This window comes from Phalaenopsis equestris, unplaced genomic scaffold (genome assembly GCF_001263595.1).
Source record: "Phalaenopsis equestris unplaced genomic scaffold, ASM126359v1 Scaffold200153, whole genome shotgun sequence".
NCBI lineage: Eukaryota > Viridiplantae > Streptophyta > Magnoliopsida > Asparagales > Orchidaceae > Phalaenopsis > Phalaenopsis equestris.
The window spans coordinates 77,167-103,612 of NW_018219990.1; the positions used below are offsets into that span (position 1 = coordinate 77,167).

A 26,446-nucleotide genomic window follows, 5' to 3' on the forward strand; every position below is an offset into this window, starting at 1 on the left:
TTTTACAATGGTAAAAATCACCGGATTTTAATTGAAAAGAAGCTAACGTCCCATTCCGACAAAAGGTGGAGAAAGCTCTCATAAAAAAGGGTGGACGAACCATATCTTTCCCCGACTAAATTCGTATCAGCTCCGATCCGCATCTTAAATGTGCTTGAATCTTTTCTACTACGTGAGATCTATATAAATAAAGAAAACCATGTTAGGATTCCTGAAGGGTAGAGAACGAGAGCGGAAAGGCTTCGCGAGGATGAGAACGAGTCCCGGCGAGGTGGTGCTGCTAAGGGGGATGTGGGCGAGCCCGGCAGTGCATAGGGTAGCGTGGGCGCTGAGGCTAAAGGGAATAGAGTACGAATATGTGGAAGAGGATTTGGAGGAGAAGAGCAAATCGCTTTTGGAATTGAACCCTATCACCAAGAAGGTGCCGGTTCTCGTTCATGAGGGCAAGCCGGTAGTTGAATCGCTCGTCATTCTTGAGTACATTGATGAGGTCTGGACTTATGGCGCTCCATTATTGCCGAAGAACGCCTATGAGCGCTCCCGAGCGCGCTTTTTGGCAACTTTTTTGGAGGATAAGTTACGCAGCTTTGTTTTTTCTTTCTTTCTGTTTTTGTTTTACCTTTTTTTTTTCCTTAAATTTGGAGCTTTCACAAGCATATCAAATAATTTATATCTTTATTTAAATTTAACATTTATTAATATAACATTAAAATCCATGCTACCACTTTAAAACATGGGAAACTTTAATTTATAGGGGGAATTTACATGCATAATACATAAAACCTATATATTTGCATATCAAACATCTAAATCATGATATTTACGTATATAACATTTTATTTCCAAATCACATAAAAAGAGCATAAAGCAAGTTTCCTTGGAAAAAGCAAAAAAGCTATCGACATTCTTAGGTTATTGAAGATTTTGATGTTATATATGATAAGCATTTATATAAATTTTGGATGATATATGCGTGACTCCTCCTAACTTTTTTTGAAGTGAAAATACAGATTTATGTATGCTTTGAATTGATTATAAATAATGATATTTCATGCTTAGTGATTACAACTTCAAATTCAGCACATTCAAACTCAGAAGTTTTTAATTGGGAAGAAAAGGTGCCACATAAACCAGTTGTGCTTTTAATATAAAACAATTTATTGATGGAACTAAACTTTAGAACTGATTTTCTCTTAACTTTAGAATATAATCCTTAAAAAAAAAAAATTTCACTTAAATTTGAAAATTATTTTCCAAATGAGTTTTCTCTTTTTTTCTTTTTTTTTTTTTTTTTTTTGTTGGAGTCAACTCACATGTGCATATTTGACTCAGTATCACACTTGTAGAGCTGAAAAAAAAAATACTAGTAATTCACATTTAATGCTTGTCGGCTCATTATATAATTTATGTTTGATTCATTCGTTCAGCAAGCGAGTTGAACATGAATTACTTTTGTAACTCGTTTTATAAATGAGCCAACAATAAAAAAAATTGTTTCGTGGTGTTTAACCGACTTTGGCTCGAAATAATTGAATAATTAATAAAGAGTGATTTTATAACATCTTTATACCAATTTTTATGATATATTACGAAAATTTTGAACATTATTATTTTCTAAAATCATTCGAGCTATTTTTAAGACGAATAAGTGATTGAAATGAGTAAAAAGAAATTAATCCAACCCAGCATGAATATGCTATTCACGAAACACTTTAAGCACGAGCCTGTTTTATCCAAGAAAAAAAAAAAATCAAATGAGTCGAACTCTAACAAGCACCAGGCTCGCTCAAGTTTGACTGATTTACACAACGACACATAAGATCATTTTTCAAGAAATGCATTCTATTAATTGTTGGATATAAATAGATCTTGAACAATTGGTAAAAAATATTTAAATTTTTTTCAAACGGAAGCCTTTCATCCCATAGCTTTGAAAATATTTCTAAAATAACTTTGGGTTGAAATAAAATTTCTCAAAGATTGATAGCCACCATGGCATTTTGATATTCATGGAAGCTAATAATATTTTCATCATGACTCTTCACCTCATATGATAGAACGATCTAAATTGAAAAGCATAATTGTCTTGAACTAAAAATTATATGCGGGAGGACCCACCAACAGAAGACCGTGAGGCCACTTGTTTGACTGGGGGAAGTTATTCGAGCCAAAGCCAACAAGGACAAAGATGATCTAGCAATTAGGAAGACCAAAACAAGGCCAAACGTTTTGTGCTCAAATCATTTGGTCAAAAAAAAAAAAAGACAAAAAAACATCAAAGCCAAATATTATGGGAAAGCTGATACGAGAGAAACTCAAGTTTCTTAATATCTCCAAACATCTAGGGGACGCCAAGAGGTTGCTCACCATTAATCACGGATTGACAGCCATACCAGGTCAACACATTGACTCATGCCAACCAAACTCACCAAACAACGTTAATCTTGTCGACAATGCTTAGCCAACTGAGCTGATGGCACTGTTCCGAAGAAAATCCAGCTTAGCCGACCAATCTATATAGCAACCTGACAATAAGCTCATACATGAAATGTCCTAGCATGTACTCCATTAAAGTAAAGGCAAAATGTAACATCATTAAAGTGTACACTCGTGTATAAATAGTGAGAACATTTCATGAATAGGACATGTATATATCATTACTTTTCTCCCATCTCTATGTCTCTCTCTCTTTATTTATGCTTTATTCTATGTGTGTGATTCATTAGCAAATTAGGATTCAAAATCCGAAAAGGTACGGTGAGCATAGATCATGCCACGAATAACAAGAGGAAATGCCCAAGAAGAAGAAGCCTACAACAGAGACACAATCAACATAGAGTGCACTAGAGAGTTTGTCGCTTATCAAATCAAGGAGTTTAATGATCAAATGTTTAATGTCATCCGAAACTTGCTCTTCGTGGAAGATAGGACTAGTCCCAAGATGAACGGTCCATCCCCAATAGCAAGACTCCCATCATCCTTAGAAAAGAAGGCGACTACAACTATTTCGATAGTACCAATTTGACACCAATCAAACGACATTAGTTTAAGCCTTTTTACGTGCCCCGACATCCCAAGAATGTGTTTTCTTGGCAAATATTTGATTTCAAGTCCCCCTAATGGCATCACTCACATATCTCAAGATGATTCTTGTAGTGCAGTTTGATAATGCCCAAATTCCTTAACAAAACTCACAAAATAGACTCTCTTGCAGATCTACTATGGATAGAGTAAGAGACTTCACTCGTTCATCACAGACTTTAAAATACAGATGTTGGATATAAATGAACTTAGAGCTCTTGTCTCTCATGTCGCTCAAAAGTTAGTGTTGAAGGAAGGGCACTTCTAATACATGATGGGCCTGCTGTAATCAATAATGCTAGCAGACTTATTAGAGCTGGCCAAGAACCACATATCTGCTTAGGAGTATAACTCCAACTCCATTCCTTCCTGAGTAGAGTCTTCCACCCTTCGTCCGCAAAAGAGAGCCCCTCCCAATGTAAAGTGTGGAGACAAAGACATGATTTTTGTCCTTTTACCTGTCCTCACTATAAAGATGTTTTCTGTCTATATTTCAAAAGGAAAGTGCAAAATACATCATCAATGGCATCAAGCTTTGTGTCCTGACCATTGCCCTTCTATTTATGATTAGTGCCCTCTGATTGATCATGAAGTATCTAACTTAGTTCCTTTGAGTGTCTTAAAGGTCAAGACACTAAATAAAATACAAAATATAGGTTTTTTTAAGAAAGGGCCTTTGACGAAAACCAAAGCTTACCTCCTTGATCCTAAGAAGTACTCTGCCAACCATCAAAACTGTGATCACGACACCAAGAAATGCCAACCCTTTAGAGGCATAATTGAAGATCTGATCAACGCCAAAAAACTTGTGCAATTTGTACCACCAAGAGCAACAGCCCGACGATAGGGGAAAGCTGGCATGATGGAAATATCAGGCAAGCTAGTCCCACACAATACACATCGTTAGAATAATACCTTTCATTTTTGGAGAAGATGGACACTCATCCCAATGAACCAATATGAAGGAGCTTCGGTCGAGAGAACTATTCACAGTCATCTTAATGCCCAAATGTAGCTAACATTCTTCTAAAGCCTTCACCAATAAGGGTTTTTATATTAGGGTAATCTTTACAATGACATTATCGATGTCACTATTTTGAATGGCAATTATCAAATTTATAGCACTCTTTTTGACATTTCCAGCTATATAACCATTAGTTTAAGTCTATGTTCAATAAAATTGGCATCAATGACGATCTACTAAAAACAACTGTTGACCCATTTTATAGATTATCTCGAAAGAGAAAGAAAGCGCTAAGAACCATCACCACGAACTTATAATGATATCTTCTACTGTTTCTTGCTCAAATCTTTAAACTATCACCTTAACCTACATTATGGATGTGATGTTTGTATGTAATTTGAAGGTAATCACTCTTCATGTAGATATTGAGAAATCTTGCACTTCTTAACTTTGGGAGATTGAAAGCGTCAATCTGGAGCCTAATAGGTTCAATAATTTCTTAGAAGGGGATCTTCCGAACAACAAGACCACCCATCATCTACTTACACTCGAAGGAAACATTGCAAAAATTGTTACACTATGTGAAGCTTTTGATGCAAGACACAAAATGACACTGATGGATACCATCGGAAGCCACCAAGATGTTTTTATTTAGTATGCCACTAAGATGCCTGAGAAAGCAATCGACATAAGTTTCATCGCCTGAATGTTAACCTAGACGCTTGACTGAAGAAGCAAAAGATGAGAGCATTATTCATCATTCTGAACTAGTTAATCTGAGAGGAGATTTATGATCTACTAACGGTTAACTACATTCAAGAGGTTCACAATCTGACGTGAGTGTCTAACATTATCTTGACACAAAATTGAAACAACAAGTGAAGTTTGTTCATGGACTTCACCAACTTGAATACCGCTTAACGACCCATCCCGCAACTACAAAGAGTTTCTTAACTCTGAAAGATTGCAAAAAACTTGGCTGATATTATGTTTAGTGGCTAGTGTGAGTAAATGAAATGATTTAGATAATAGATAATAAGTCTTCACACTAGGGGTACTACGCAAGTATACATATCGTTTTAAGTATTATAGGATTTTCCTTAAAAACCCCATTATTGATCCCATGAGGATAGAAAAAATTCTTAATAATGATATGCAAAACCTCTATTTAAATTGCAGATAAATATGATATGAGAACAATATCAAAATGTTGGTAACAGTTTAACACTAAATTTAGGTAGAAAATAAGAACAAAGTTTAAAAGACTAGCATAGATTAGACTAGCATAGATTAAGACTAGCATAGATTAAATGACTAACAAATTTTCAATGACTAATAAAATTTAAAAGAGAGTTTGAATGTTATAAAAATATCTTTCCTCTTGCAAAGAGATGTTAATAATTGTAGTATTTAAATGATGAAAAAGATAAAATTTTGTATTGTGCCAAATACGGGCATGAGCATTCCTACTTTTTACCTCCTCTCGATGCTAGCAAAGAACATTGGCTAACCTAGAGTTTTTCATCAGCTTGTGTTTTAGTGCTAAGAAGATTCTGGCCTCTCTCATCCAGATTTCCCACCGTGTCCTTTCTATATAACCTACTAAGGACCCTTACTATCCAAACCCTAGACCAAATTGATAAAATAATCTTGTCTGTCAACCTAGAAAAATCAATTCTATGCCCATCAAAACTTATCTCCATATCTATTTGCACTCCCCCTCAGGTGACCGTGACGGCTCTATCCAAGTTGAAATGTGGTACTCACAAGTTGGTCAAATCATAGCCCTCTCAGGACATGTGCTCTCAACAGAATTTAACAATAAATTTTGTCAGTTTGTAAAGTTAATGAAGAACTAATGCAAATACCATCACAATGTTTACAAAAAATAATAAGAGATCTTTAAATCATTCTCATCCCATAAGATCATAAGATTAATTCACATATGCAAGGAGAAAGAAAGGAAAATACTCAGGATTCATGGAGATAAAAATAAAACACATGTTTTGTATTGAAAGTTAAGTCTTACAACAAAAATTTAAACACAAATACAAAATACTTATCTTTATGTCTTCTCCCAAAGCAAATTGTGAATACTCCTTGAAGCAATCTCCAAACTATTACACAAAACAAATACTCACACACACACACACACACAAACACACATAATAAAACATGATGGAGTGTCAAATGATACTGTCAGACTTAGATTTTTTCCTTTTTCTTTAAGTGATAAAGCTAAGATGTGGTCAAACTCGTTAGCACCTGGATCTATCAGAACTTAAGGAGACTTATCAAAAAAAAATTTTATCCAAATATTTCCTACCATCGAAAAATTTTAATCTTAGAAATGATTTTAATTATTTTTTCTTATTTGAAGGAGAATCAATTTATGAAGCTTTAGAAAAATTTAAAGATCTCCTTAGGAAGTGTCCACACCATGCATTGCCAGATTGTTTAATAATTCAAACTTTTTATAATGGATTGGTTGGATCTCTTAGATATATAATTGACATTACTCCTTGTGGATCATTAATTTAAAAACCATTTGATGAAGCATGTTCTTTAATTGAAGAAGTGGCTGCTAATAATTTTCAAGGGCTCTCTGAAAGGGTAACAGTAAAAAGAGTAGCTCGTATTCATGATTCAGATGCAATATCTATGATTGCCACTCAAATTGCTGCAATATCAAAGAAGATAGATCAATATAGAAGGATTTATTCTCAGACACCTCGTGTGCTTGATGAAAATTCAATGAGATAAATGATAGATTCTCAATCTTCTTTTGAGACTATAAATGCCATAAACAATCAATCTAATATTCCTTGTTCTAATTGTTATAATCCTAGTTGGAAAAATCACCAAAATTTTAGTTGGAGTAATAATAACTCTAATGTTGTAAATCCGCAATGGGGGAACAATACTGCAAACCCATTCAGAGAATCAAACAATCAGGGGAATTCTAACTATAAACTTTAGTACCCTGCAGTTTTCAATAAAAAATTTACAGAGCAAGGAGAAAAAAAAGTCAATGAAAGAATTAATATTGCAAATGAGAGCACAATTACAAAGTCAAGAAGCTGCAATTAGAAACATGGAAAATCAATTGGGATGTATTGCTACTCCACTTAGCAATAAACCCCTAAGAACTTTTCCTAGTAATGTTGAAGTTAATCCTAAAGATCATAACAAAGCGCAAAGTAAGGTTATTCAACTAAGAAGTGGAAAAGAATTGGAAACAAAAGTTCAAAAAGAAATTGAAGTTGAAGTTGAAAAAGAAGGGGTGGAAAATGAAGGATCTAGTGAAGATTTTCATTTTAAGTCAGAATATCCTATCAAACCAATGAAATTTGCTGTAGAAAGGCCACCTCCTCTATTTCCTAAAAGATTGAATAAATATAACAAAGATAATAAATTTATAAAATTTTTGGAAATATTGAGGAAATTGATAATAAATATTACAGTTGTTGAAGCCTTGAAACAAATGTCTAGCTATGTGAAGTTTATGAAGGATATACTTAATAAAGAAAGGAAGTTTATAGATAATGAGATAGTTGAACTTAGTTCAGTGTAGCATAATAATTCAGAAAAAGCTTCCTGAAAAACTTAAAGATCCTCATATTTTTACTATTCATTGTGCTACTGGTGAAATATATTTTTGAAAAGCTTTATGGATTTGGGAGCCAGTATTGATCTTATGCCTCTATTTATTTTCAGAAGGTTAGGTTTAGGAGAAATTTCACCAACAACTATAACTCTTCAGTTAGCTGGTCGTTCGAGTACCTATCTTAAAGGAGTTATAGAAGATGTTTTGGTAAAGGTTGATAAATTTATCTTTCATGTGGATTTTATGAATTTAGATATGGTGGAAGATAAGGAAATTCCTATCATTTTAGGAAGACCATTACTTACCATTAGAAGACCTTTGATAGATGTGCAGAAAGGACAATTGATGATGAGAGTTAGTGATCAAAAAGTTACATTTAATATTGCAAAGATAATGGGATATCCAGCAAAAGGAAGAGAGGATGAATGCTTCTAATTGGAAATTAATGACTATTTAAGCAATGAATATTTCACAGATACAATTGAAAAGAAAATTGTAGAAGAATATTGAATATGAGAATGAGGATATAGTTCAAGATGAATCTATGGAAGTGAGTAATAAAGAATTGAATTATGTTTAGGAACAATTTGAATTGTTAGATCCCGTAGATGATAATAAAATTTGATTTTCTCGACTGTCAAAATCTCATGAACTAGAAATGAAAATACTTCCTACACATTGATTTTCTCGACTGTCAAAATCTCATCAACTAGAAATGAAAATACTTCCTACACATTTAAACTATGTCTTTTTAAAACATTTACCTACACTAATTGTTATTGTTTCCTCAGAATTATCTGAAGCACAAGAACAAAAGTTCTTGGAAACTTTAAGAAGATATAAGAAAGCTTTTAGATGGATGTTAGCTGATATTAAAGGAATCAATCCTTTGATTTGTATGCACAAAATATTACTAGAAAAACATCATGAACCAAAAGCTGATCCTCAAAGGAGATTAACTCCTAGGATGAAAGCAGTAGTCAGGAAAGAGATTTTAAAATGGTTAGACACGGGAATAATATATCCTATTTCAGACTATGCTTGGATGATTCTTATTCATTGTGTTCCTAAGAAAGGAAGTGTGAGCATTGTGAAAAATGAGAACAATGAATTATTACCAACAAGACAAGTTGTTGGATGGTGAATCTACTTTGATTATATAAAATTAAATTCGGCCACCAGGAAAGATCACTTTCCTTTACCCTTTTTGGAGTAGATGTTGGATAGGCTAGCTAGGCATAGATATTTTTTCTTTTTAGATGGATATACAAATTATCATTAAACACCAATTGCTCCAGAAGATCAAGAGAAGACAACAGTTACTAGTTCTTATGGTACTTTTGCTTTTCGACGATTGTCCATTGGTCTATGTAATGCACCTGCAACATTTCAAAGATGTATCGATTGTCCATTGGTCTATGTAATGCACCTGTAACATTTTAAAGATGTATTATGTAAGTTTTCAGTGATCTAATTGAAAAAGGGATAGAAGTCTTCATGGTTGAATTTTTTGTGTTTGGAAATTCATTTAAAATATGTAAGTTATGGAATGACGTGAAAAGATGAATTTAGTATTGAACTAGGAAAAATGTCAATTCATGGTTGCAGGAGAAATTGTGATTGAGCATAAAATTTCAAGAAATGGCATGGAAGTAGATCCGACAAAACTTCAAGTTATATCTAACCTACTTCCACCTACTATTGGAAGAGGAGTTCAATGTTTTTTAGGACATGCTAGTTTTTATAGACAATATATTAAAGAATCCTTTATGCCAACTTTTAGAAAAAAATGCAAAATTTGATTTTAATGAAGAATGTCATAATGCCTTAGAGACATTGAAATAAAAATTAATCACTACTATTATAATTGTTTCACCTTATTGGGAGAAACCATTCGAGCTAATGTGTGATACAAGTGATTATGCAATTGAGGTAGTTTTAGGACAGAGATATGATAATTTTTTTTAATTTTATATATTATACTAGTAAAACTCTCAATGATGCTCAAATTGTTGTTGGATGGTGAATCTACTTTGATTATATAAAAATAAATTCGGCCACCAGGAAAGATCACTTTCCTTTACCCTTTTTGGAGTAGATGTTGGATAGGCTAGCTGGCATATATATTTTTGCTTTTTAGATGGATATACAAATTATCATTAAATACCAATTGCTCCAGAAGATCAAGAGAAGACAACGGTTCAGAAGATCAAGAGAAGACAACAGTTACTAGTTCTTATGGTACTTTTGCTTTTCGATGAATGTCTATTGGTCTATGTAATGCACCTGCAACATTTTAATGATATATTATGTAAGTTTTCAGTGATCTAATTGAAAAAGGGATAGAAGTCTTCATGGATGAGTTTTTTGTGTTTGGAAATTCATTTAAAATATGTAAGTTATGGAATGACGTGAAAAGATGAATTTAGTATTGAACTAGGAAAAATGTCAATTCATGGTTGCAGGAGAAATTGTGATTGGGCATAAAATTTCAAAAAATGGCATGGAAGTAGATCCGACAAAACTTCAAGTTATATCTAACCTACTTCCACCTACTATTGGAAGAGGAGTTCAATGTTTTTTAGGACATGCTAGCTTTTATAGACAATATATTAAAGATATTTCAAAATTACAAAGCCTTTATGCCAACTTTTAGAAAAAATGCAAAATTTGATTTTAATGAAGAATGTCATAATGCCTTTGAGACATTGAAATAAAAATTAATCACTTTTCCTATATATGTTTCACCTTATTGGGAGAAACTATTCGAGCTAATGTGTGATGTAAGTGATTATGCAATTGAGGTAGTTTTAGGACAGGAGGTAGTTTTAGGACAGAATTTTATTTATTATACTAGTAAAACTCTCAATGATGCTCAAATTAATTATACCACTACTGAAAGAGAGTTATTAGCCATTATTTATGCTTTTGATAAGTTTAAGTTATATCTACTCTGTTATAAAATTTCTTGATGCAAAAGAGGGATGCAAAACCAAGATTAATTAGATTCTGATGCAAGAATTTGATTTTTTGGTAGTAGATAGGAAATGATCTGATACTCAAATAGCTGATCATTTATCTAGATTGGAATAGGAAGAAACATTTGATCTTGAAAAATAAATTAATGAAACTTTTCCTGATGAACAACCTTAAACTGTTAAAGAATGAGAAATACCGTGAGATGTTGATCTTGTGAACTACATTGTTAGTAGTATTTTATCATATGGATTGACAAAGCAACAAAAGAAGAAATTTATTTACGATGCAAAAATTTATTTTTGGGATGACCCATATTTGTATAAATAATGCAAAGATTTAGTTATAGGGAGATATGTGACTTATAAATAAATTGAAGAAATTATCCAAAAAATGTCATGATATGGAATTTGGGGGTCATTTTGAGATTGATAGAACTATTCAAAAAATTTTACAATATGGATTATTGGCCTACTCTATTTAGAAATGCTAATATATATATATATATATAGAAACATGTGATCGATGTCAGTGAGTATGAAATATTCCAAAAAGAACTGAAATGCCCCTAAATTTTAATTTGGAAGTTCAAATCTTTGATGCTTGGGGATTGGACTTTATGAGACCATTTATACCTTCATTTGAAAATATTTATATATTAATTATATTTGGACTTTGTATCAAAGTGGATTGAAGCAATAACTTTACCTGGATGTGATGCTCAGAGTGTTTAAAAATTATTAATTAAAAATAGTCTTACAAGATATAGATTGCTGAGAATAATGATTATTGATGAAGGATCTCACTTTCGCAACAAACAAATTGAAGAATTAGTGAAAAAATATGATATTATATATAGGATTGCAACTGCTTATCATCCCTAGAATAGTAGTCTAGCAGAAGTATCTAATCATCAAATTAAAAGAATTTTGGAGAAAACTGTAAATCCCAATAAAATGGATTTAGTCTGCTAGATTACATACTGCATTATGGGCTTATAAGATAGCTTACAAGATGACCACAGGAATTTCCCCGTATAGATTAATTTCTAGGAAGACTTGTTACTTACCAGTAAATTGGAGCATAAAGCTTATTGGGTTATTAAGGAGTCTAATTTTAATTTAAAAGAAGTTGGTGAGAAAAAAATATTGCAATTGAATGAACTTGATGAAATAAGTAATGAATCTTGTGATAATGCTAGGATATATAAAGAGAAAATGAAAAAATGACATGATCAGAAGATAACAAGAAAAGAATTTGAGCATGGATAAAAAGTTTTATTATACAATACAACATTAAAATTATTTCCTGCAATACTGAAGTGTAGGTGAGCAGGATCATATACAATTATAAAAGTTTATCACTGTAGAGTTGTTAATAATGAAGATCCTAAGTTTGGAAAGATATTTAAAGTTAACGGGCATAGACTGAAATGATATTTTGATGGTCAAAGGCTAAATTTTAAAGAGACTGTAATGTTGGTTCACCCAGAGTAAATATTGGGAATGTCGGGCTGAAGACATTAAACTAAGTATTTTGTGGGAGGCAACCCAAGTTTATGTTTATTTATGTTGCTTATCTGGTTTTATAAGTAGTATTATATATATATGGATATTTATGCTTTCTTTATGAATTCTGTGTACTTGAGAGATTTACATATTGAGAGAATACTTTACAACATCTTCATTTACTGAATAATATGAAAGATTTGAGAGTGTTTTGGATTTAAAATGAAATAGTGCAGAAATTAGAACTGGCGCCAGATTTGGCGCCTGAGGTGCCATTTTCCAGAGGGCTGGCACCAGAAGCGTCGCAGTTACCAGAACAAAAAAGGTCAATTGAAAGATGTTTAAGGCAGTTTTTTCTAGGTTTTCTTCCGAGTAACTCCCAAAAATTGAATTTTAAAGTTATTTAAGAGTGGATAAAGATGGAGAGTCACCATTTTTCAAATCCCGTGGCTTCCCACTCTAATGAAACTACTAGATTTGGAACTTTCAACAGGAGGAAGTTCATAAGTTTCGACGCGCAGAAGTTATACGATCGAGTTCTTATGAAGAAAAGATTATCAAGAAGTAAGGCCTAATTAATTGAGGATTCAAAACACCAAATACTCGAATGGAGGAGATTATTGCATAAAGACGTTGGGAAGTACTTTGCTATACCACTGCTGCAGTAGTAGTTTCTGTGGTGAAAGTGTTTTACACTGATCTTCAAGGAATTTACCAAGGAGTCATCTATGTTCGAGGCAGATGGGTACCATTCACTCCTTAGAGAATAAACAACATGCTTATTATTGCATTCAAACCAAAAGATCTATTTATGAGGGTGCTTTAATTGTATAATCTATTTTGGATTTGATTATCAATGGATCGACTTATGGGTTCTCACATTCATCTACCATATTTTTTTCTGCAGCCAGTCACAAGTACCTTATGAAAGTTGGGAAAAATTGCTTCTTCCTTGCAAGCCTATAGACCCAGAAGTTTGTTGCAACTGCATATGAAAAGGGGGAGGAGAATTATACACCTAAAATATAGTCTTTTTGTACACATTTTTATACCTATCTTTGAGATATTGTGTTTTAATGAATGGTATTTGTGTGTTTTTCTTTCAGGTACAGTCAAATTGATGAAAAATAGTAAAAGGAGTGAAAAATGATCAAATTTGGAGAAAAAATGAAGAATGTGCAAAAATGAACTGAGGAGCTTAAGCGCCCAGAACTGGCTCCCACATGCCAGTTAAATAGAAAGAGCCGCGTCTAAGCGCTAGGTACCCCATGTTTAAGCACTAGAATTAATAATTTGATGATTTATTGAATTTTGATGAATTTTTGAAGAGTCGTTTCAAGCAACCCTAGGTAAAAACGTGGGAAATAGTTCATGGACACGAAAATTCATTCAATTGACTTTTTAAAAAGAGATAACTTCTAGAAGATTCATTGAATGGAGATACATTTTGAAGAGACACCAAAACACCACTTGGATCTTTATTAAAGAAGACCTGAATCATCAAAGGAAGAGGCCAATCAATCATCCATCCATCCGAAGTGACCGCAGCTGCCGGCCACTTTTTATTTTTATTTTGAGTTTTAGTTTGTATTGTTAGTGAAGGAAGATAATTCAAAGGAACTTCAAGACATTTAGTGGAGAAGATTTGAGATAAGTGTTTATCTTTGTGACTACATTTGGTTTTAATTTACACTTTTTGTTTGTGTGCATGATTTCTACTTTTAAATTCAAGTGTGGTTGCGTTTTCTCCATGAATTTTAAGTAGTTTTCATTATATTTTTTCTTGGAATGATAAGTGATTAAGTATTGACGGGAAGTTGTGTGAAGTGTTGAACTTTAATGTTAAAATAAGTTGTGATGATTTTAAAAATTGTACTTCATTTACTTCTTGATTTAGCCAATTAAGATGTTAATACCTATTAGGAGAACATGTAAGATCCAAGTTGGTATTGTATCAGTCAACAAATGTTAAGAATCACATTTGATATCTTGGATGAGGATGTAGTTCATGGGATTAAGTGCAAATAAATACAGAAATAAACTTTGAAGGGTGTAGAATTAGATGACTTTAGAGTGACAGGATAAAACCCCCAATTATATTTATAGTTTTAGGTTCTAATATGAGATGTTAACCCTTAGTTGGAGGAAGAAGAGGGTACCCTAGAGTGAAAGCTAGTATCTTCCCTACCTAACTCGTCTTCAAGACTATTTAAACTATAGATTAGTCAATGTTTTTTATAGCATCTCTAGTATGGGTAAAGAATATTATTGCTCCTATTTTGCATAACAAAATTAGAATACTTCCACAACACAATTCCTATACTTGTTACTGATTCATGATAAGGAAAAATATGTTTTACTTATATTGCCTTCATCTTGCCAGTATTTAGTTAAGTTAATTAGCTGCTTACTTTATTTTTAATGATCCAAAAAAATTTACAAAATGAATCAAATTTTCATTCCTATTATAGCATCTAGAGTTTAAGTAAGAATACTTTGTTAAGTAAACTTTTGTTATCTAATTTCTCTTGTTTTGTAAGTTGCATATTGCTAGCTATCTCTGTGGGTTCAATATTCGGAGACTAATCAAAAAGTCTTATATTACTTGATAAAGATGCTATACTTGCGTAGTATCCCATATTTAAATATTATAACTCTATTCTTATTTTCTTCATAGTGAAAACATTACCTAGTTTTTGCTTGGGATCAAGTTTTTGGATTTATTGCAAAGTAGGAATCATTATTAAAAAAATTAAGCATATAATTGCATACATCGCATTTGACATCTATAAAGAAAATTGGGATCAAGTTTTTGGTTTCGTTGTCGTGGACAATTAATAAAAATTTTAAAGAAATTTTTAGAAAGCAAAATTTCTATTTTTTTTTTAAGTCTTATTTAAACTTTTAGATTTATTATAGAAATATTGTAGTGTTGTTTTTATATAAAGTTTTTGTTTGTGTGTTTTTATTTTTAATTTTATGTGTTTTTTAGTAATGTATGCGTAGTTTATGTTCTACAAGACTTGTGCCCTATGATTATGAATTAAAAAGAACTATTAGAAAATCTAAAAAAATTAAAAATTACTAAAAAATAAAAAAAAAATTCATGAAATGTTTAATCAAAATAATTAAAGTGTTGAAGAGTTTAGACCTTTAAGAGAATATACAAACCCTACGGTGGATGTACTTCATTGTAGTATTTAAGAACCCATTGTAGTGGCTAATTCATTTGAACTTAAACCCATTATTAGTGAAATGGTATCAAAAAATTAGTTTGGGAAACCACCTAAGGCTAAGATATGGTTACATTTATTATCACCTGGATCTATCAGAACTTGGGGTGATTTAGTGCAAAAATTCCTTGCTAAATATTTTCTACCAAAAAAAATCTGCAAAGTTTAGAAATGATATTACATCTTTTTCCCAGTTTGAAGGGAAATAAATTCATGAAGCATGGGAATGATTTAAAGAACTACTGAGAAAGTTTCCCCACCTTGCTATACCGTAATGATTAATAATTCAAACATTTTATAATGGATTAGCTGGATCTCTTAGATCTGTTATCGATGTCGCTGTTGGTTATTCATTGATGTCAAAACCATTTCATGACGCTTATGCTTTAATTGAAGAGATGGCTATAAATAATTTTTAGTAGCCTTCTGAAAGGGTTAATTCTAAGCAAAATAGCAATACTCATAAAACTGATGATTTTTCTTTATTGGTAAATCAAGTTGTTCCAATTTCAAGGAAGTTAGACCAATTTTGAATGATTTTTTCTCAACCAATTGCAATGATTGAAGAGAATTCATTAAGTCAAATAGTAGATTCTTAAGCATCACTAGAAACTTTTAATGTCATAAATAATAGTCAGAATAACCCATATTCAAACTATTATAACCCAGGTTGGAAGAAACATCTCAACTTTAACTGGAATAATACTGCTGGTGGTAATAATCAGCAATGGGGGAACAATCAAGTAAACCCATTAGGAAATTGAAACAACCAAGGGAATAGTAATTATAGACCTACTTATCCTCTAGGTTTTAACAGTAATCCAAAATTTAAGGAGAAGAAGTTTTCTATAGAAGAAGTTGTGTTACAAATGGGAAATTAGCTACAAGGTCAAGAATCTACAATTAGAAATTTTGAGAATCAGTTGGGACAAATAACAAATTTATTAAGTAGTAGATCCAAAGGAACACCTCCTAGTAATACTAAAGTGAATCCAAAAGAGCAAAATAAAAAGCAAGTAAAGCTATTCAACTTAGAAGCAACGGAGAATTGGAAAGTAAACTTCAAAAAGAAACTGAAGTAGAGAGAAAAGAAATTGAAGAGCCTGAAGAAAACGCTTCGAAAGATTTTGAGAGACCTATTTATCCACTTAAATTTGACTTGGAAAAACCACCACATTCATTTCCTCAGAGGCTCCATCAACAGAAGTTGGATAACCAATTCTCAAAATTTTTTGAAATATTTTAAATTTATGGAAATTTTTAAGAAGCTACAATTAATATTTCATTTGCTAAAGCCTTAGAACAAATGCAAGCCATGTGAAGTTTGTGAAGGAAATTCTTAATAAGAAAAGGAAGTTTGAAGATAATGAGACTGTTGCACTTAGTGAGGAGTGTGGCGCTATAATTCAGAAAAAGCTTCTTGAAAGCTTAAAGATCCTGGTAATTTCATAATTCCATGTACAATAAGGGAGAAATTTATGGGAAAGCTTTATGTGATTTAGGTGCAAGCATCAACCTTATGTCATTATCAATATTTAAAAGATTGGGATTATAAGAAATATTCCCTTCTACTATAACTCTGCAGTTAGCATATCATTCAATAACATATCCTAAAGGAGTTATAGAAGATGTCTTAGTGAAAGTGGATCAATTTTTCTTTCTTGTTGATTTCATTATGCTAGATGCTAGATATGGAGTATGCTAGATATGGAGGAAGATAAGGAGATACCTATCATTTTTGTGGAGACTTTTCTTAGCTACAGGAAGAGTAATAATAGATGTGCAGAAGGAGAATTTACTATGGGCGTCAATGATCAGATAGTTACATTTAAAATTTCCAAATCAATGAAATACCATGTAAAAGGTAAAGATGGTGAATGCTATAGAATGAATATGATAAGATATCTAAATGAATGCCATTTCAAAGTAAATTATAAAGAGAAATCTGAAAACGAAGAAGTTGGAACACGAGCAAGAAGAGGAATTAGATCAATGTGAATATTTTAATAAGGAAGATTCAAATTATGTTCGAGAATGTTTTGAAGTTTTGGACACGATAGAAAAAGATAAATCTTTTTGTCCTTCAATTGAAAAACCTCCCGAGCTTGAGTTGAAGTTACTTTCTGATCATTTAAAGTATGCCTTATTAAGTGATTCCTCAACATAAATTGTTATCATTTCCTTAAATTTAACTACATTAGAAGAAATGTGTTTAATTAAAACTTTAAAGAGTTACGGAAGCCTTTGGATGGACAATTGTTGATATAAAAGGAACCAGTCCTTTAATTTGTATGAATAAAATTCATATGGAAGAGAACTGCAAACCCAGAGCTGATCCTCAAAGGAGCCTAAATCCTGTTATGAAGGAAGTTTTTAAGAAATAAATTTTAAAATGGTTCGATGCGGAAATTATCTACCCTATTTCATATAGTGGTTGATTAGTCTAATTTACTGTGTTCCTAAGAATGGAGGAGTGATTGCGCCTGTGAGAGAGCATAATGAGCTAATACCAAAAAGACAATTCACAGGATGGCGAATATGCACTGATTATAGAAAATTAAATCTTGCCACAAGGAAAGATCATTTTCCACTTTTCTTTCGAGATAAAATGATGGATAGAATAGCTGGGCATAAATACTTTTGTTTTCTAGATGGATATAGTGGTTATCACCAAATACAAATAGCTCCTGAAAATAAGGATCAAAAGAAAAAAACTTTTACCAGCCCTTATGGTACATTTGCTTTTAGAAGATTGCTCATTGGTTTATATAATGCACCTACTACATTTCAAAGATGTAAGATGGCTATTTTTTTTTATTTAATTAAAAAAGTGATTGAAGATTCTATGGATGAATTTTCAGTTGGAAATTAATTTGAATCATGTTTACAACATTAATCAAAAGCTCCTAAGTGTTGTGAAGAAACAAAAATTGGTCCTTAACTGGGAAGAATGTCAATTTATGGTAGGAGGAGGAATTGTTTTGGGACATCAAATTTCAAAAAATAGTATTGAAGTAGACCCTGTAAATATTTAAGTGATCACTAACTTACCTTGCCCAACAAGTGTGAAGGAAATTAGAAGTTTCTTATGACATACTGGATTTTACAGGAGATATATTAAAGAATTTTCAAAAATCGCTAAGCCTTTATGACATTTACTTGAATAAGATGTAATTTTTAATTTTATAAAGATTGTCTTAAAGTTTTTGAATTATTAAAAGAAAAATTAGTTACTGCACCAATTATTATTTCACCAGATCGGAAAAAACATTTTGAACTAATGTGTGATGCAAGAGATTTTGCTATGGGAGTTTTTTTAGGAGAAAAGCATGATAAGATTTTCAAAGTAATCTATTATGCTAGTAAAACTCTTAATGAAGCACAAATTAGTTATACCACAACAAAGAAAGAGTTATTAGCATTTGTATATGCTTTTGATAAATTTATTTCATGTTTAATAGGAACTAGATGTATTGTGCATATAGATCATTTTAATATCAAGTATTTAATGAAAAAGAAAGATGCAAAACCAAGAATTATAAGGTGGATTCTTCTTTCGAAAGACTTTGACTTCGAGACAATAGATAGAAAGGGAGCTGGGAATCGAATTGCTAATCATCTGTCGAGGCTAGAATTAGAAAAACGAATCTGTTTTGAAAAATAGATTAATGAACATTTTTCAGATGAAGAAATTTTCAATATTAATTAGTGTCGTGCTCTATGGTATGTCGACATTGTGAATTTCATTATTAGTGATATTATACTCTATGGAATGACATACCAACAAAAGAAGAAATTTTTATCTAAAGCTAAGACTTATTTTTGGGATGACCCTTTCTCTCTTAAGGTAATAAATTAGTTTTATCATTTTCCCCCGAGCACTTTATGTTTTAAGTCCAACTATTGTCCAAATGAGGAGTTAGATGAGATTATTTCATGGTTGACTGGAGGAAGAGGATTATGGAAGATTACCAATGAAAGAAGAGTCAACTTCCCCACTTCAAATTTAGATGCCACTGTGAAGGCTTGGCAGTATTTCATTTCTGCTCGTAAGCTTCCTACAAGTCATCTTGGTGACTCAATTCATGATCCAGCGACTTGAAACTATTGTATTCAGCAGTTCAAGCCCATCTACATTAGAGCTTTGATTCATAGAATTTATTACCAGTTCTGTCATCGTTGCTACTACCTGCGTTTGGGAATCACGTCCTTAATCTTTTCATTATGCGAGAAGGCTTGAGTTAAATTTGATAGCTGCGAAGAGATATCGTATCCACTCAAGCCTATTACTAGTGTGAATGTGAGCTCAATTTTAAATCATTCAATTTTTTGCTTGAGAGGTGGATTTTCGAGTATTTTAGCTGCTTCGACATCTCGAGCTTCCATTTTTTGTGCTTCTACATCACAGGGTTAGACTTCTGGATTTGATTCTCATTCATAGCTATTGCAGAGGATATTGAATAATGATATTTACACCACTGAAAGGGCAACAAATTTAGAAAATTTTATGAAGCATATAGATGGATATATGAGGAGACATAGTGATTATGAAGAAGAATACCACTCATCTATGGAAAACATGATGAGAGGTAACTGGAGTGTAGTTTTCCTTCAATATCGTAGATATCCATCATATGAGCCTACAAATACTTCGCATAGTGAAGAGAATTATGCTAAGGAAGAAGATGATTAAACTAGTTCTTTAGTTTAGTTTAGTTTTTTTTTTGTATTGTTGTGAACTGATTATGGTGCGGTTATACTGTACTTTTGTTGTGTTTGGAGTTGTATTTGTTTAGACTATTAGTTTTATTTGAATTTTCTTTTATTAGACAATGCTATGATGTATTTATGTTTTTGTGAGTAGTTACTGTATTTTTTTTTTGTAATAATTGTGTAATTGTGTTGTGTATAGTATTTATTTATTCTATGTTGAACTTAATTCTGAATCTTAGGAATGTTTAGAAGACTATTAACTTTTACTTAAAAACTTCATGCTTAAAATTTTTAATTTACTACCAGATATTTTTCTTTATGTTGTAGTTGTGTAAGTTTGTTATTTTGTTTGTTTTCTTTTACGGTATCCTCCACTGCATAGAAGTCTAATAAATCTCTACTTTTAAGAAATTAAAATTTGATCAATTTAATTTTTACCCATGTTTTTTTTTGTACTTGTACATTTAGGATGTAAAAATTCCTGTTAGCATGTTATCTTTAGTTTTCATTCTTGCTAATTTATATATGATGCTAAAATGTTTTATTATACAAAAAATTTAAGTTTCGGAGGGGGGTGGGGGATGAAAAAATTTTAAAAATTTGAAATTTATTTGTTTTCAAATGTACTTCAAATAAATTTGATTTTGATTTGAAGAAAAATGATCATGTATATGAAGTTATATTAGGGAAGTAAAATTTTGAATATAAAAATGAGTACGAGAATTTCGTTAAAAATTTATAGTAATGAAGGAAAACATAAAGTTAAAAATTTTTAGTGTGGAAATGATAAATATTGTGAACTTTTGTTTCTAATTCTCTTCTCCTTCTAAGTTGAATAGCCTTAATTTGCTCTTTATTCTGATCATTAGGATTAAATTCAACATTACTAGACAAGGTTCCTGGAGTTCTATTGCTAAGTGCAGTAGCAATACATCCCAACTGATTTTCCATGTATCTAATTGCAGCTCCTTGATCTTATAATTGATTTCCCATTACAATATTAATTCTTCAATTGACAATTTCTTCTCCTTAATTTGTGAATTGCTATTAAAACCTATAGGACAATTTCTATTAAAACCTATAGGACAATAAGGTTTATAGTTAATGTTTCTCTGATTGTTTGAATTTCTTAATGGGTTCACAAGATTGTTCCCGTATTGCGGATGTACAACATTAGAGTTATTACTATTTCAGCTTAAATTAGGGTGATTCTTCTAACCAGGATTATAATAATTTGAATAAGGATTATTAATTTGATTGTTTATAACATTTAATGTTTCATATGATGATTCAGAATCTATCATTTGTCTCAATGAATTTTTTCTCAAGCACGGGATATGCCTTAGAACAATTCATTCCCAGTGATATATCTTATTTGACATTGCAGTAATTTGAGAAGCTAAAATAGATATTGCATCATAATCATGAATACTAGCAACTCTTTTTGGAGTTACCCTTTCAGAGGGCCATTAAAAATTATTAGAAGTCATCTCTTCAATTAAAGAATATGCTTCATTGAATGATTTTAACATTAATGATCCACCAGCAGCAACATCAATTATAGATCTAAGAGATCCAACCAATCCATTATAAAAAATTTCAATTATTACCTATACTGGTAACACATAGTGTGGACACTTCATACAATGTAATTAAAATGAATAAACACACTAAAATACAAAAATGAAATACGCAACTAAAATGAGTAAACACACTAAAATATTAATAAATATTTACTAAACTATGATTTTTCTCTATATAAGTTTTCAGTTCAAATAAAGTCTTATAAATTATAAAGCAATTTACTGTTACCTCCCGACGATGGTGCCAAAAACTTCATGTGGTTTTCAATATGCGTTGTAAGTATCTTTCAATACTATAACGCACGCGACAACACAATTAGTAAATATGCAGTTCAATCGGTGTAAGAATCACTTCAGTCTAAATAATTTTCTATTTTAAAATCTTTAAGCTTCCAAACCTAGTAATTACAAAAGTATATGTATCGCTCGTATAATAAAGGACTCTAATGGAGGCGTAAGTATTGATCCCACAGGGAGGCGGAAATTTGTATGGTTATAACGTAAAACATAATACTCAAACTATAAAAACTTAAGTAAGAAAAATAGGTTGAAAGTAAGTTTAATGTATGCTAATGGAAATGTAGCTAAAAGAATTAAGTCAACTAAGCTATTTTCTAAACTTCAAAATTAAATTTACTAAGACTAAACAAAGTTTTGTAACAAAGTGTTCAAATTTAGAAAACATCCTTCACCTTTACAAACAATGAGGTTATGGTTTGTGAAATAATTAAAATCATTTATAATTTTATATAAATTTGTATTGTGTCAAATAGGAGACAACCTAGTCTTTATCATCTAACAAGTGCATAAAGAACATTTGCTAATCAAGATTTTTTCTCCTAAATTCGTGTAGGCTAAGGGGATATTGGCTCCCACTCCAGTGCTCCCACGTTTCCCTTCTTTGAGGCTAACAATCTTTCTTTAGTTTCAAAATAACTTGACCAAATTGGGAATTTTAGTCGGTTACCCTAAAATCTCCAATTTTACGCCCGTCAAAATATATTTTCATATTTATTTGCACTCAACCCTATGTACTGCATTCTCATCCATGAAATTTAATGTGACTCTCACCTTTTTGTAGAAAGCAAAGCCCTTTCCGATCTTATGATTCTCAATAAATTTTAACATTTCAATTGGTCAGATCAAAAAGTAAATGAAGATCAAAGTTGGAATCATTACAATTTTTTGACATTTAAAACCTTGCACAACATTATTAATTCTTCACAAAACCATGTCTCATTGTAGGGAGAAAGAAAAATAAGACTACTCCTAATTCATGAGGAGGATATGACGAAACATGGATTTTATATATAAAAACAAGTTTACAAAATAAATAAAGGAAATAACACAACTTATCTTGCACTCCTCCTCAAGCAAATCTCTTAAAGTTCACTTTAAGCAGTTTTTCTCATTACAATCACACTTAATTCTCTCTTAGAAATGTAACAAAGTAAAAATCTCTCACCTTCCCTCTGCTCTTGCAATTCTAGAAGAAAATCCTCTCTAAAACCTAACTCTCCTCTAAGGATGCTACATGCCACACACAAGACAAGACTCAGCATGCCAAAGACATCCCTAGACTTCTTAAGAGTGGTACCAGCCTCTCTTCTCCATATAAATTCAAAAATTCCCTCTTTTTTCTTTAAGAGACGCACCTCTACACACCAAGAGACAAATGCCTTCATCCAAAAGTCATATCTCTTCATTCAAGAACCTTCCCCAAGCGACTAGATGCATTGAACCACTCCATGAGGCATTTGAATTACCTAGAGCCTTTTAGAACATTTAAAAAATAGTCAATAACCACCAATAATTTATCTAAATCTATCATTGGTGCCTCTAGCTCATGTTCTCTGAAGTTTTGCACTCCTCTCTGGATTCTGGCACTTCTGGCACCATTCTAGCCCCTCTAACTCCTCTTCTCTGTAAAGTGGCATCTCTAGCGCCAGTTCTTGTGCCTCTACTGCCAATATGCTGAAAATTTATGTTTTGACTCAAAATTTCTTCCTTTTTTCTCATTTTTGCTCCAAAAACCTAAAACATGAAATTACCCTTCTTTAAATTTTAATATCACCAAATTTAAGCATAAAAGGTATATATAAAATTGTACTTTTTTTTTTGTATCATAAGCCTTACATCTTGGTAAGTCTGATCATCCTTATAGAAACTTGAGTTGATAAGATTGATCATTAATTAAGAAAGTTTTATCTTATTCCTCACAGAGACGAGAGTTAAATTGACTAAATCTCTCAAAAACATATAAGTAATAAATCTCTAATGATAGGCATATTCATTGTGCATCTCAGTCGAATGCGATATATTCATAAGATAAATTTCTCAAATATAAATCACCTAATGCTTTAAGCAAAATCCATCTGCCCCTAACAACTATTTGTCAAGGTAGATAAATCTATTATTGCCTTGAGTTCATAAAGTGTAAATTTCATATCAAACATACTACTAAAGTTGTGTATACAAAAATCTCATGCTAGTAAATATATTTCCTGAGTCCTCTATCTATGTGATTTTATTGTCGAATATCACTTCGAAAAACACATACAACCAGATCATTTCAACCTAATTATTTGTCACTAAGTGAAACTAGTATATTACAACCATGGCTATAGTTCGTATGTTTCACAATCACATTATTTCCATTTCAGTGTTTATATATAGAGTATATTTGTTAGGGATACGATGCGTTCTATAAGCTAAGGCTGACTTAGATTAGTCCCATAAGACAAATATTGTCCCTTGGTCTATAAGATCCCCTTTGAAGAATTAACCAATGGTTGCAGATAAGGATCCTCAGGATGGGTTGCCTATCTCTGCTGACTATGTAGACTCAAGACCAAGATAACCTAGAACTGTCTTAAGGTTACAACCATGGGATCTTATTCAAAACTGTCTTTGTTTCTTGACTGAACCATGGGATCTTATTCAAAACTGTCTTTGTTTCTCCTATCAACTGCTTTAGCTCACGATGATCATTTTTAAAATTTTCATATTTAAATTTGCTTGTGTTGTATGATAAATTTGAAGACTCTGTGTCGAATGACTACCCTTAATCAAAAGTTGAACTTGTGCATAAAGTATATTGAGCTATAAAAGAATTCAATTACAATTTAAAGGATGCAAGTAAGAAAAGATTATTGCAATTCAGTATTTAGAAATGCAAGATATTGCGAACTCTTCCACTATAACGTGTGAAAAACGTTGAGTTTAAAGTAACATAAAAAGACCAAACTTTTTACTCATCCTCGTAAATTCTTCAGTGGGGTGACGAATTTCTTATTACAATTTGGAGATTGAGGGGATATCTTTCTGGCTCCTCAAAATGTAAAAATTAAAACTAGTCATACTTTTTTATCATCAATGAAGATTATGATTTGGTTTAAATACAGGGTCGGGAGGCAGCAAGAAAGTTGTTCTTTGCAGGAGAAGGAGAGAGAAAAGATTGCCTTGAAGCATTTGAGGATATTCTTGAAGTATTAGAGAAAGAGCTAATAGCTAAAGGAGAGTTCTTTGGGGGACAAAGCATTGGATATCTTGACATAGTGGTGGGTTGGATCCCTTTTTGGCTTGGGGTTATTGTGGAAAAAGTTCTTGATTTTCAGGTAATTGATGCTGCTAAGTTTCCTAAATTTGCTACGTGGAGCAAAAACTTCTTACCTCATTTTCCGGGAGATATGTTGGAGAGCGTAATAACTTTACCTCCCGAGGACATGGCTATTGAGTACTTCACCAGGTTTCGTAATCTTCATTTGGTTTCAGCTAAGTGACAAGAAGCTGATGATATACTTAAGAACTAGATTTGTTTTTGTACTCGTGATAGAACCTTACAAATCCTCTGTGTTTTCATCTAATGTTTCTTTTTAGTTCACACGAATATTCGCCACTTATAAAGCGAACAATTTCTTAGATGTGTTCTCAGTTACCTGTGTGTGGATGCAATTGAAATTTAATGATGGGAGTGAGAATCTGAAAGAAACTTGATAAATTTGCTTTTCCTCATCAGTTTTATGTTTCTGGTAATATTGACAACTAGTCCATCATTTTGGATAATCTTGTATATTTTGCTTGGAAGAGATATTTTAGGAGGTAGGGCTGTTGTTAAAGACTTGAGAGAAGAGTGGAGGTGAGCGTGGAGATGGAAAAGGATTATGCTTAGTTTGTTAGCCTATGTGCACCTATAAATGGGAGGCCTTGTGAAAGATTGTTTCAGAAAGAAAGACAGGGATCAAGTCCGAAAGGGCTTTATGAATATTTAAAAAGTATATAAATATATGTTGAGACCAATCATACAATAGAAAAAAGACCTAACAGTTTACCGTGGCGTGGTTTCGCAATTAATCCGGCCTCAAATTACGAAGCCACTCGTTAAGTTTCACAAATCCATGAAAGAGAAAGTAAGTACGCCACTAACCATGAAACATTCTTTTGCTTAAAGTAAACCTTTACAATAAGAGAAATAAATATAAATACTTTATGCATTACCTAAGGAAAGAAACAAGAATATGGCGTGCTAGAAAATTTGCGGTGGTAGAGTAATGCGGTAGAGTAATGGAGTAGAGTAATGGATTATCGTCTTTGCGTGGCGCGGGGATTCAACATACACTCAGATGAAAACGAATCAAGCTGTGATAACATCAGGAGTTTTTATGTGGAAAACCCGTAAACGGGAAAACCACGGGGTCTAGCCCAGTTGTAAAAATTCACTATAAGTTAAAGATTACAGATGTCCCTTGTCCTACAGGCGGGGAAGGGGTGCTAGGTTTCTC

At 32.0% G+C, this 26,446-nt stretch overlaps 1 protein-coding gene across 1 annotated transcript; it reads left to right on the top strand.

The window, feature by feature from the left end:
• The first annotated feature begins 52 nt into the window (after positions 1 to 52).
• LOC110035825 (glutathione transferase GST 23-like) lies at positions 53 to 25,608 on the top strand. Its single transcript, XM_020740125.1, has 2 exons — positions 53 to 577; positions 25,070 to 25,608. Exons 1-2 carry the CDS (start codon positions 200 to 202, stop codon positions 25,445 to 25,447), a joined length of 756 nt encoding a protein of 251 aa, XP_020595784.1. The 5' UTR covers positions 53 to 199; the 3' UTR covers positions 25,448 to 25,608.
• Positions 25,609 to 26,446: the final 838 nt, after the last annotated feature.